Source organism: Ambystoma mexicanum, chromosome 2p (genome assembly GCF_040938575.1).
Source record: "Ambystoma mexicanum isolate Mex_15411 chromosome 2p, UKY_AmexF1_1, whole genome shotgun sequence".
NCBI classification, from domain to species: domain Eukaryota; kingdom Metazoa; phylum Chordata; class Amphibia; order Caudata; family Ambystomatidae; genus Ambystoma; species Ambystoma mexicanum.
In genome coordinates this window covers 335983243-335996768 of record NC_090923.1, presented here as the reverse complement: position 1 = coordinate 335996768, position 13526 = coordinate 335983243, and the positions used below count along the sequence as shown (strand labels likewise).

General features: G+C 45.5%; 1 protein-coding gene across 3 annotated transcripts in view; it reads left to right on the top strand.

Annotated features, from left to right (window-relative positions):
- Positions 1-6680: 6680 nt before the first annotated feature.
- The window catches only part of TASOR (transcription activation suppressor), a 1979545-nt gene continuing 1972699 nt past the window's right edge, over positions 6681-13526 (top strand). For all 3 annotated transcript variants that reach the window (XM_069643664.1, XM_069643665.1, XM_069643666.1), the window contains exon 1: positions 6681-7132. In XM_069643664.1, coding sequence (XP_069499765.1) covers positions 6841-7132 — 292 coding nt within the window. In that variant the 5' untranslated portion in view covers positions 6681-6840. The remainder of the gene's footprint in view (positions 7133-13526) is intronic.

Below are 13526 nucleotides of genomic sequence, written 5' to 3'. Positions count from 1 at the left end.
TAGGTCTTTTCTGGGTACCACTGCTTTGCTAATAACCAGTTTCTGTCTTTTTTGGGGCCCGGGCAGTGACCCCCAGCGCTGTGGCCCGTGTCATTGGTATGTGTCTCCAAGTCCGGGCTACGCTGTCACATTCCCTTGGGTTGCCTCCAGGTTGGTGGGCGTCCCAGCCGCTGGTGTAGCATGGCACTGCAGGTCCGTCTGCTTATTGCCCAGGGTGGTGTGCGTGCTGTCGTTGCCGGGCGGTCATGCTGTTGCGTTGTTCCCCTCGGGTGGGCCTGTTTATGACTGGGGAAGGTTCACTGGCTCAAAGCATAACATGCAGTGCGCCACCGGTCATTTGCTCAGGGCAGTATATGCACTGGTTGCGCGGGGGGCTGCGCAGCTGGATGGGCTCCCCCGGGTGGATAGGCTTTTGGCTGGGGAAGGGTCTCTGACACCAAGCGTATTATGCACCGTTGCTGCGGTGTGCCGTGGGTCCTCCGGTCTATTGCTCAGGGCAGTGTTTGCACTGGTTGCGCAGGAGGCTGCGCAGATGAATGGCTCCCCCAGGGTAGGTCAGTTTCAGGCTGGAGAGGGTTCACTAGCTCCAAGCGTATTACGCGCTGACACTGCAGTGCGCCGCAGGCCCTCCGTCCTTTTTGTTCGAGACAATGTGTGCACTGGTTGCGCGAGAGGCTGCTCAACTGGATGGCTCCCTCAGGATGGATTAGCTTATAGCTGGGGGGCCGCTGTAATTTGCGGTGTTTGGGCTGTTGGGAGGGCACTCACCGGAGCGGCTGTTTTGGCAGCTATCTTCTTCCCCTTTCTTCTCCTCTGCTCCACGCACTTGTTGAGCTCCCACTTCCAGGAGAGCCGTAGCCATGCAAGGGCAGCGCGGAGCACCACAGGACCGCATTCCGCCTGTCCACCGCTTCCACGACGTCGCCCGGGCCCAGCCCACCCCCGGAGGCACCCGCCTCGAGACACGTCTGCCCAGCCTCCAGGGCAGCGGCTGCTCCAGGTCCACAGGAGGGGTTTGTTCCGCCCAGCTGTTATTTAATTTATTCTGCCAGAGTTTTTACTTGTGAGCCAGCGATCACCCGGACAGTCTAAACAGTCTACAGGACAGCGGTCCCTCCCCGCCGCAGGTGTTGAGCGGAGCGTCCGTCTGGATTCTCCAGCAGCTGCACTGGTTCTACGTTCGCTGCACGTAAGATGGCCTCGATTAGGCAGCCATCTTGATACGCGTGGGTCAGCACCCGTGCCGACTTTCACACACTTCTAGCTCCTTTTCCCGTGACTGATTTTCTCTGTCCTGCGATCTCTTTGAGCCCCAGGATGTCCGTTACTCAGGAAGGGTATTCAAAGACCCTGCAGAAGTTAAAAGCAGGCGATTAAAACAGGATTTTAGCTGTGGTCACGGGAGTGGCAGAGACTCACGTCTGTCTCATTGCGCTGCTGGCCACGCCCCTTGCGTCTTTCTTACTTTGATACCATTCCTTCCTTACAGGGGTCATGCAGTCAGAGGGGCAGGTCGTGGCATATCTGAAACAGGTGAGCAGTTTGTCTTTAAAAGCTTCTTCCCAGGGAGAACCGGGGCAGCGGTTAGCTTGTTATCTCCCCAACTGGGCAGTTCTAACCTCAGACGCATGGGTTCTGCAGGCGGTGTCTGGGTTGGTGTCCAGTCAACTGGTCGACAACAAACTGGTCGACTGCAATTTGGTCGACACCATTTGGTCGAATGCCAAATGGTCGAATTTTTTTTTTTTTATATATATATGTGTTTTGTGGGTTTTCGTGTGGGGAAAAAAAATAAAAAAGAAAAAAAAGGGGGTTTGGGGGGGACCCCCCCCAAAAAAACCAAAAAATGGGTAAAAAAAAAAAAAAAAAAATTCGACCATTTGGCATTCGACCAAATGGTGTCGACCAAATTGTCTGTCGACCAAATGTTTTCGACCATTTGACTGGTAACCGTCTGGGTTTCGTATAGATTTTTACTCCCCTCCCTTTCTGGAGGCTCTTCCTTGTCTGCTGGTTTTCAGTTAAGAAAAACAGGATATAGTGGACAAGGAAGTTTGAGATAGTTTCCAAAGGAGTGGCAGTTCCCGCATCATGATGTCATTTTCCCTTCCTCAGTTACATTTTTCTTGAACCTTAGCCAGATGGGGAGGGTCCGCCCAGTGATAAAACTCAAAGGGCCTCATTACGAGTTTGGAGGCAACCATGCTCTTAATAAGGGCATGGCTGCCTCCAAACTTGGGTCCGTGGTCCCTGAATGGGGAAATACCGGGCCATTCCGACTTTGGAGGGCTCTGTATTTCCCCATTCCCATGGAGCCCCTATAAGGCTCCATGGGAATGGGGAACATGCTAACAACGGGCCCATTAATGACAGGCCCGTTGTTAGCATGCTGGTCCCCACGTGGGACCTGCAAAGAACGTCTGGTCTGACCAGACGTCCAGAGCGGGTCCCGCAAGGGGACCTCATAATAGGGTGGAATGGGTTTAACGGCGCCGGCAGCTCTACCGGCGCTGTTAAATCCATTCCGCCAGGGTCGTAATGAGGCCCAAAGTCCTCAATATGTTTGTGGCATAACGACACTTCAAAATGAAAGGGATTCATCTCCTCAGAGACTCTTTCCTTCGCGGGGATTCGATGCGGTAGATAGATCTCAAGGGCGCTTATCTGGTTGTTCCAGTTTATCCTCCCCATCAAGAGTATCTGCATATTCAGTGGCCGGGTTGCCGCTGGCAGTTTGCCTCTCTCCCGTTCGGGCTGGCCTTGGCTCTGTGGTGCTTCACAAAGCTTATGCGCCCAGTGATGGTGTATTTGCGGGCGAGGGGTGTCAGGATAATAATTTATCTGGACGACATGCTCCTGCTGGCCCAGCAGCAGGGACTGCTTCAGGTCCATCTCAGCCTGGCAACCTTTCATCTTCGGAGCCTGGGGTTTGTCATCAACCTAGGCAAGTCGGTCCTCATGCCCTTCACAACTTCACAATGCATCCAATTTCTGGGCTTTGTTGTCGATTCTCAGTTGTGCCAGCTCCCACCACCACCAAGAGAATTCATGGCATTCGCAGCCAGATCAAGTCTGTGCTGAAGAAGGGGTTGCTTTCCCTTTGGGATCTAGCAAGAAGAATAGGGATGCTGTCCGCCTCTATTGAGGCCATTTTAACAGTTCCCCTACACTATTGCGCTCGACAAAGGCTGAAGATATCTCATTTAATGAAGGGAGCTCCATACTCACACATTGGGCCTCATTACTAGTCTGCCGGTCCAGAAATAAGGGTGACGGTAGAAACGTACTGGCACCTTTTCTGGACCGGCAGGCTACAAATCTGCTTTCGGGTCTGACCTGCTGGGTGCAACGGCCCCGGGAAAGCAGAGCTGTCACAGAAGCACCAGCAGCGTTAGCAACGGTGCCGGTGCTTCCGAGTCCCCATTCGTGGCAAATCCACCGCCTGACTTCCCGCTCAGCCTGGACTTGTAATGTCCCGGTGGCACGAGGAAGTCAGGCAGCGGATTCTGTGTTACGAGGACGGCAGCAACCTGCCGGTAGCATCAGCGGGTTACTGCCGTCCTTCTAATGAGGCCCATTGTCAATCTCTCTCTGGAAGCCTCAAAAGAACTTCAGTGGTAGCTTCAGCAAATCGAATCCTAGAACAGGAGAGCTATTTTTCGTCTGTCTCCCGATGAGGTGTTGGAATCAGATTTCAGTCTGTCAGAGTGGGGGGCAAGGTGTCAGGAAATATTCACTGGCAGAAAGTGGTCTATTCAAGAGAGGTCCCTGCATATCCATTCTTTCAAGCTTCTGGCGGGGTCCATTGCAGTGAAGAGTTTGGCCAAAGACAAAGTAAACTGTTGCTTCTTCTGAGGATGGACAATGTCTCAGCGGTACGTTACATCACCAAGCTGGGACGGACGCGATCCAAGGCCCTAGTGGATCTGGCTCAGGATTTCTGTCTCAACAGGGGAATAACACTACAGGCAGAGTATCTGAACACAGTAGTGGATTGGAATTCCAGGTTTCTCTGGGATGGAAGTGACTGGAACCTGGACGTAAAAGTTGTGCAGCTCCTGGCAGATGTCTGGGGTCCGTTTTTGCACCGATCACGGCCTCTTGTCTCAATTGTCAGGTGCTGCGGTTTTTCAATTGCCGTCCGGATCTAGAGGCCAGGGCGATAGATGTGTTTCTACAGGACTTGAGGAGCCTCAGGTGGTTTGCGTTTCCCCTATTCTTGGTCATTCCTCAGGTTCTCCTGCAGGTTCGCAGACAGCAGGTGTGGTTTCTGGCTCTATTGGAGCTAGTGCTAGACGTTCCCCGCCTGCTGCCGTAGTTTCCCCTTCTTCTCACAGATTCCTGGGGGGTCCACATGAACTTGCGCTACAGGGTCAGCTGCTTTCATCGCTTGGAAGATTTCTTTGATTCCTGGGCTTTTGGGAGACGCTTTCCAGGTTCTCAGGGACTATTAGGCTAGATCTACTCCGGTGTCCTACTGTTCTGCGTGAGTGTGCTGGGGCGCTGGTGCGTGGACAGGAGTGCTGATCCCGTTTTGCCCCTCCCGTAGCTGTGATCAATGTTCTGATAACATTCTTCAAAGAAGGAAAAGCTTATGACGATTAATAATTTCTGGTCGGAAATTTCGGCAGGTAATTTGCTAGTGAAAGGGGATCCTGTGAGGAAACATTTCCTGGTTAGAAAAGTGTGGCGGTCCATTAGGATTAAGGTTCAACTTAAAGCCAAGTATACTGCCTTTTGGCATTTTAATTTGGCTTTTCACCTGTTTCAGTCCTGGCCTGAAAATGAGGCATTGTCACGTCAACAGCTATCTGCCAAACTAGCTATGTTGTTATGTCTTATTTACATCGAAAGGGCTTCTAATGTCAGGGCATTGCGTGTTCACAATAAAGTGTATTCCGCTGAAGGCGTGACTTTCTTTGTCACAAGTCGAAACCAAGAATTTCACCACCTCGGTTTCTTATCCCTCATTTCGGGAGGATCAGAAATTATGACTTCTACTTACTGGGCCCCCCGCTACCTCGCAGCTGCTTATTTCCACCAGGAAGCCCTTTCCTCTGCCACATTGGTGCACTGGGTGCGTTCGATAATGAAGGACGCGTGGGTGAGTGGACGTCTCTGCCTTCGAGGTCCATTCCTTTAAAGGCGATGTGGCCTCCAACTCAAATTTCCTTGCTGGTAGTTTGCAGACTATCCTTAAAGCAGCTGATTGGTCCAGGGAGTCTAATTTCAAGACTTATCACAAGAAAGTCCAGCATGCTGCTAACGTGGATTTGCAAAAGCTTTGAACTTGCATAATATGAAGCCTCCGTTCTCGACGAGTATTATCCCTCCCGCCCTTCCTCATCATGTGTTTGTTTGTTGAAATCCCCTTCTGAGAATGGAGTCCGTGCAGAAGTTTCGCAGAGGGTCCCGAAGGAATTACACAGAAGCTGGACGTCGCTAGCAGGATGGGTCTCAGCACTCGTTTGGACTGTTTTTGCCGTTCTTGCCTTTGACTCACAGGTACTGAAGAGGAAAAGGAACTACGTTCATAAGGCTTTATAGGGGAGCTCCGACCAGTATTGGTGGAGGGGGTTGTGGCTGCCATCTTGGAATTGGGTCCTCTCCAAGATTGTTAAATTGTTTAAAATGGTTCCATTTTTGTTTTACATGTTTTAAAGAGCTAGTTTTTAAAAGCATGTGGTTAGTTTGGGCTATTAGACATACATGCCAACCCTGTCGATTTAGGCGTGACACTCCCGATTTTCCTGTAAAAAAAAGTTGCTATTTTTTACTGTCTATCACCTAAAATATTGATAACCCCAATGGAATTGAACGGGAAATTTCATGCACCCGATTTTCGTGTACAAATCTCCCTCTCAGGGGATCTAAAAAGTTGGCATGTTTGTATTAGGTGGGGCTGAAAGCGCTACCTTAAAGCCGAAACTATTGTTATAACATAAGAGCTTCAAATATATGCTTTGACATAGCTCTCAATCTTTCATGGCCCTTGGGCAGGTGAAAACACCATATTTTCTATTTGGCAGGTGAAAGCCCATTGATTTCTATGGGCTTGTAGGACACCTGCCAAAAGCGTGAGTTGAGAGGTATGACTTTGAATGAGGGTCTGTAATGGTATCTAATCCCCGCTCAAGAAAGTGCAGGGGGTAGCCCCTCCCCCTTTCTGAAGTTCACCCCTCTTCCAACATTTGAAGGGATACCCTGCCTGCACCTTCTTCCCCTGAAATGTTAGTCTACTCTCCTGACTCTGGTCACTTCAGAACAGTAGGCTGCCCATTACGGAGCACTCTAGTGTAAAGCGACGGTCATTGTAGCTCTCGCTCATAAACAGCTGCGTAAATGTGGTCTTTCAGGACATCGAGTCACATGTTCCGCCACCATAAACTATTATGCCTTATCACAAAATAGTTGAATACTGTTATATAGTTATTGCGCGGAGCGGGCGCAGGCGTAGTAAAAATAAAGAAAAGCCAAGCATTGCAGTATTACACCCACCAGGAATCATTTCCTGACTGTCCGTAGACTCCGTACCCAAGAAGATGTAGTGCGCAACACTTTCAGTATGCGATCCCAATGAGCCGAGTGGTGATTGGGCGAGGAATGCACACGGGCCACCCCTCATTTGCTGCGTCACGATTGGCGTTCGGTATTAGAATGCAAGCTCGCACTGCCGCGAGACGCCAGTGTGAAATGGCGCTGTGGGGATCAGGAGAACGGCAGAAGTAGCTGCGAAAAAAAAGAAGAAAAAATAAAACAGGAGAGACTGACATCGAAAAAAAAAACCCAGCGAAAGAACTAAAACGAACTCCTTTATCCCCACCTCTGCGTTTTTCAAGTATGTCTACCAATGGCGAAAAGGAACCTTCACGGGAAGCCGAGCAGTACAACAGCAATGTTACAGAGGAACGCGCGGAAGGCACGGCTCACGGAGCCGAGGACTTGAAGCCGGACAGTCAAAATGGCGAACGCGCTGAAACCGAGGATCCTCACCCCGTCGACGACAAACTGCCACAATGTAAAGGCAGCACGGCGGAGCGGCCCAGAGAGGACTTGGAGCCCCAGAAAACACCGGAAGAACTGGCGCCCCGCCGAAATTTTCAGATCCCCAGGAAAAACAGGGAAAAGAAAGGTTGTTCAAACACCTCACCTCCTTCTCTCTTTTCGCTCAATGTGTTGCCGTTCACGTTAGATAGGCTGCATATTTTCTTCAGACGTAGTTAGCTGACAGGAAGAGTAACCACTGCCTTGAGAGCCGCCTCAACTTGTGTTGAGGACTGAAAACGCATCTCTCAGGCAGATTCCAAGGTAACGTGGTTTCGACTTTAGAACAGAGCTGCTGCTATCTGGCCCAGAAGATGTTGAGGCAGATGCCGCTGTCAGCCGTTATCCACATACCGCTGGTTCACTGCGGAAGTCGTACATCGTCACCTCCATTCAGAACTGAATCACATCGGTTATTAGTAGAACAGCATCTTATTGTTGGAAACGTGTCAATCGCCCAGTAATTGGGAGTACGTCTTTCATTCAACGATTTTCTCGGGTAATCCTAGCAATTTTAGGCAGGGCAGAAACGGTTTCCCTCCCAATTTTGAGAAGCAAATCATCAGTGAAGCAGTTAAAGACCACTCCACTTTCACCAAACGTTTTAAACATAATTTTCCATTCTAGAATCTTTTACCCGTGTAGATGCAATAAAGGTAGGTGTGCCCCCAATGTGTTATTGAACATAGGTTGGCAAACACGTGGTGGCACTGCCGTGACGTCACCAGGTCTATAATTTATTATCATGTGGGCATGTTGCAAAATGGGTTTTTAGAACAAATAAACATAAATTGCATTCCTTGTGTTGCCGGAGTGCCTTATTTCTTCTGTTGTTTTTTGTAGATGTTCTTCCCAGCCACCAATGAATTTGGTGTAAAGGTGATGCACCAACCAGGCATATGTTGGTATTTATTTTACTGACTGACCTTTGCGTACGCTAAATGATTTGTATTTGCCTTTTGACTTTCCTTAGACAGAAATACTTTTAAGGAGGGTGACATTTTAATTTGGAAAAAGTTCTGCGCAGTATCCCTCCTAAATGGGGAGCGTAGGCATGTAAACCAGTATTATACGAACTAGCAACTCTGAAAAATGAAACTGAAGCAAACATCCACTGGAATTTGCATCATATGCTGTGGGACAAAGAAGGAAAAAGTTAATGAAATTAATATTTGTCCATCGCATGGCTTCTAGCTCATGGTCAGTATTCAAGCTTCGTTCTAATTCAAGAACTGATTCCAACGTAACACAACACTTTAACTGACAAGGCTTCAATACTTTCTTGTGGAAATAAGGATGTTGATTAAATGCCCAAAGTGTTGTATGTATTTCGGATTTGTAGAGTGCAACATTCGCCCAAAGGCTTCTTTGCGCTGGGCAGCAAGTGGAGAGACCTATCAAGGCCATCCCTAAAACGGGTGGATTTTCAGAGATCTACTAAATGACAGGCGCTCCCTGGTGGAGCGAAGTGCCGAAGGAGGCGAGTTCCAAAGTTTGGCGGCAGCGACCGAGAATGCTCAGCCACCAATACACACAAACTTAACACTAGTGACCAAGACCAAATGGGCATTTTCCGAGAGCGACGTCTGAGCTGGGACATAAGGCAGACATTTTAGCTGTAAGCATTCCGCACCCAGGCCATATAAAGCATGATGCACCAAACGGAAGGACTTATAACGGATGTGCTTGGTCCCAGGCAGCCAATGAAGGCAGCAGACCGCTAGCGTAGTGTGAGAATAAGGAAGCGCTGAAATAGCTACTCTGGCCTCAGTCAAAGTAATATTAAAACTATCCAAACAAAGATGTGGGCAGGTGACTTCTGGAGGTGTACTTACTATCGAGTTAGATGGTTCTGGATGTGCGTCTTGTCACGGGTTGATGAGCTGCACAAGTGTTGCTCAAATGAGGTACAAAAAAATTCCATGTATTTATTTGCAAAAGTTGACCTGGACGGACATTGTGGTTGAACAACTGCAAGCCACATAATTTTTTGAAAACTACCTACGAAACCAAACATTTTACTAGGCTCTTCCGATAAAAATTGTAGGTGATCTGGAAAAACTAAAGGCCTTTTGTCTTGAATTCTGAATGCTGTTAGCTAGATCAATTCTTATTTTGAATATTCAGCTTAAGAAAATAAGGATTTTTCTGTGCTCTTTTACAACTATTCAGTTGTAACTTGGTGTATCAACTTTCCCCCCAGTGATCTTGGTCAAAAGCATGTTAGATTGTTGGAGTTATCTTGTGGCAAAATAACTGCCACTTTCCCTAAATTAAATTTTTCACTGTGAAACGTGACTAAAAATGTCTTAAGTACACGTTTTTGAGACTTCTAGCTGGCCTGATGCTTTGACTAAAGCAATCTGCTTTGAATCATGATTGTGTAACGGTTGCATAATCGGAAATGATGAAATAAGTAACTACTGGTGTTTGATACTTCCCAAGAACCGTGACCTATGGAAGTAAATGCAGCACCAAAGTAGTTTACTCTTGGGAGTCAACAACCTGCCCTCAATTGAAACCTATATGAGATTAGATTGAAACTTCCATCAGTACGACAAATATTATTTGAAGCTGGTTTACCCGTCGAACCTGAAAGAATTTTTGTTTGCTATACTTACCATTGTTTTGGATGCTAAACTGAGTTTGGTAATGCTTATGAAGATCGATTTCTCTTAGTCACGAACCTTGTTTTTTTGCTTATGTTTTTAGCATTAATGTAGCAGCTACAGTGATCTGGTCAGCATTTTAAAATGCCTGGTTGTGTTCTGCTTTTGAAGGGTAAAATGCACTAACAAAGCTAGTATAGGGTAGGCCTTGCATTGAAACGCGTGGAAGCTGCACCATACATAATATTTTTGAGATTACTGGCAACAACCCTTTCGAGAACTCGTTTTATTCGCGGGCGTATACAATTTTTGTTCACAGAAACCTACATTGAAACTTGTATGTTGTAGACTGGGTGGGTGAACATAACTTTTGAGGCAAAGAAACTAAATACATTCTTGAAGGAAACTGATTGCATGTTTGTTTACTTCACAATTCTTTTCATCCATACACAATCAATCATATCTAGGTGTTTTCTTATCATGCACCGTTAAAATACTAATTAGATCAAATTGAGGAACTAAGTGAGGTGCGTTTTTCAAACTGTCATTCCAAGGGAATTCTGAACCTCTTTGCAAGATGCAATTCTTTTATATATTGTCTCATTAACATTTGAAAGGAAGGTTGGAGTTTGGTAGGCGGAACTCCCTCACTCCTGCGCACTCCTATTTTTAGTTTGGTACTTTGTTACGACCTGCAGCCTAGTTCTTGTTTGTCAGGGAACCAACTCCAGGGTTCCTGTTTGTAAAAACAATTCGTGGGGTTTTGGACAAACTATGGAACTTATAGGCGCTGGTAGGGTATCGTAGTCCTATATCCGTTGGTTAAGTAGAAATTAGTGGTGAAGGATGAGACAGATTAGTTTTGAATTTCGCACGTAATGTGTTTTATTTCTATTCGTTGAACAGCACTAATACAATTCTTAGTCAGTTTCAACACATGGATAGCTTTACACAGCCACAGCCGACGCGCGTTTCAACCTTAGTCTTTATCAAGGCCTTTGAGTTGTATCGTATGCTTCAAGAGAATCAGGTTAGCGAACGTGACGAGATAACTGATTCGTGCCAGCCGGCACAGCTCGACTATCCAGTCCTCTGGCACCCCAGCATGGGTAGGACCAGCACACCATTCTCTTGAAGCATACGATACAACTCAAAGGCCTTGATAAAGACTAAGGTTGAAACGCGCGTCGGCTGTGGCTGTGTAAAGCTATCCATGTGTTGAAACTGACTAAGAATTGTATTAGTGCTGTTCAACGAATAGAAATAAAACACATTACGTGCGAAATTCAAAACTAATCTGTCTCATCCTTCACCACTAATTTCTACTTAACCAACGGATATAGGACTACGATACCCTACCAGCGCCTATAAGTTCCATAGTTTGTCCAAAACCCCACGAATTGTCTCATTAACACTAAAAGGAATTTTCTTCCAGTGGAAAATTTAATGAAAGATCAACGTTTTTTCGATGCCCAACTATCTGGATGTTGGGCATCGTCATTTTGTTAAATTTAAGTGCTTCTTGTACTAGGGCAAGTACACTCCCAACAGGAGTTTTGCAAGTCCACTCGTTGCATTAGTTTTATTTTTACCCATTGAAGATGTAGTTTTGTTATTACGTAACTTGTGACGTATTTGTTAATATACGTAAAGTTTCAGTACAGATGCTGTTTAGTTTCAAACATGTTAAATATTTGTCATGAAGTTTCATGCATCATTTTTACTGAGATATAGTTTTATCTGTTGACCTGCTTAATCACAATACGGCTTACATATTCCTTGTGAAATAGGTACGCAGTTTGTTCTTGACCAGTGGCTGTTGGCCAAACCACTTTCCAGATTTTTTTTATTATCTCCCCCTTTTCTTGACTCATCATTTTTTGGAATGTTAATCACACTGCTGAAATATGAAACTTGATAGTAATCCAAGCAAACACGTGTTTGTGTTCTCTAATTTTGCTATTATTGCATATCCTAAAATGTTTCCCTTATGTGAATGGTTAACTCCATGGTTAGCAGTGTGAAATAATGTTTGATGTATTAGCAAGTAATACTTTCACTTATTGCCTCTGTTTGTTTATTTAAACCATTAGGGTAATTGGATATTGGCATTTAAGATGAGTTTAGAAACTAGGTGCTTTATAGAATTTTTCTCTCATTCTGCAACATACTCCTTGTTCGCCATTGCTGACTTTGATTTAGTCCTGGAACTTTAGTAAAAAAGAGAAGTTGCTGAACAAGGTAAAACGGCAGTGATCAGATTTAGCAACGTGGCAGTCCCGAAATACTCAGTTTTCATAGGAAAATTGTGACCAACAACAGTACAGATTTTAGATCCTTTAGAGTACGTTGATACCATACATACTGTGGATGTAGTCTGCTGTGGATAGTGTTGCCAGATCACTTAACCCAGTTGTGTCAGTGTAATCTTTTTGCAGGGTTCTGGTCTTAGAAAATAATGGGGTGACACTCTTACTCAGAGGTGGCAGTCTTACTCCATCTTGAAAGGTAGCTTATTTGTCTATCCTTTATTATTGAGATAGCCCAATGTATTCAACCTTGATATGGCCAGGTAATTGACAAAAGGTTATTGGTCACAATGTGTCCTCCCTGCTCCCTCTTTACAGAGGATTACATGGGTCCTATTTTAGTTTGCCGACTCCCGACTATGTCGTCATAATTGTATTTCTTATTGTTTTGAGAAGGATCTCATGATCTACCTCAGGGCCACGTTACGTTTTTCTGGTGAGTATTTTGCTCAAAATTGTGAGTAGCTAGAAGTAAAGATCTACTTACTAATTCCAGAAAGATGTACTATTGGGCAAGCACTAATGTAAAAATGACATTTTTGTTATAATCCAAACTTTCTTTAATGCTAATAATTCGCGTACATTAGTGGGGACGGAGGGTTTCTCGTATAAGGCATCTTCGCAATGGGGAACTTATAATGGAGGACCTCTTTGTGCAAACTGCTCTTGATGGCACTTCCCCTGAACAGTGATCATAACAGTACAGGTTGCCTAAGGGTCAGACACTTTGGTATTTGTTGAGCCCTATTTTTCTTTGATTGGAGTATTGGCCGGACTATGGATGAAATTAGGAAATGTCACTTATATGGAGTATTAGACTAACATATCGTAGGCCGCAGAGGGGTGCTCGTTTTAGGTGAAGGTAAGGTCCTTTCTAAACTCTGGCAGTTGTTTTTGTTCCCATTAGTTATGAAATCCAACTCGTGGTTGTGGAGAAGATTGTGAGAGTCCAGATAGTCTTGTAATTGTTTGGTAACGTCAATTTTCGTTATTGTTATTAGTAGGTTGGGAGTTGGGTAGTGAGCTGGTTTGCTCCTTGACACATTTTGTACCCATCTCCCCTTCAGAAGAATGGTGGGTATTGCAATCTCAGGGCCCGGAACACTCCAGTGTCGAAGGGCTTTGCTCGATAAACATCGTTACTTGGCATTTGTAGAATGCTAAACTGGTGTTGATTCTGTCTTGAAGCATTTTGGGCTGTCTGCAGTTGCATGGGTATGGGCTTCCTATAGACCAACATGTGATATTACATAACAAGATAAAACTAATTATTAATAAAAGGTGACTCGCCACACATCATTGGTTGTGGAAAAAAATGATCTAAAACTATTCATTTGACACTTTGGATTCTTCATCAAAGATCCATCCAGCTGTATGGTTTTGTTGCAACAATGATATTCTCTGGCCAATTGTTTGCCAAGTAAAACATTACAAGACTACAAAAACGCCGAAGAAACGGGATGAAATCTTGAACAAAAATAAAAGTATTAATAATTTTCTTCAAACATTAAAACTTTTTTAATTTAAATTAAGTACATCTGGCTAATTTCTAGCCCTGTACACT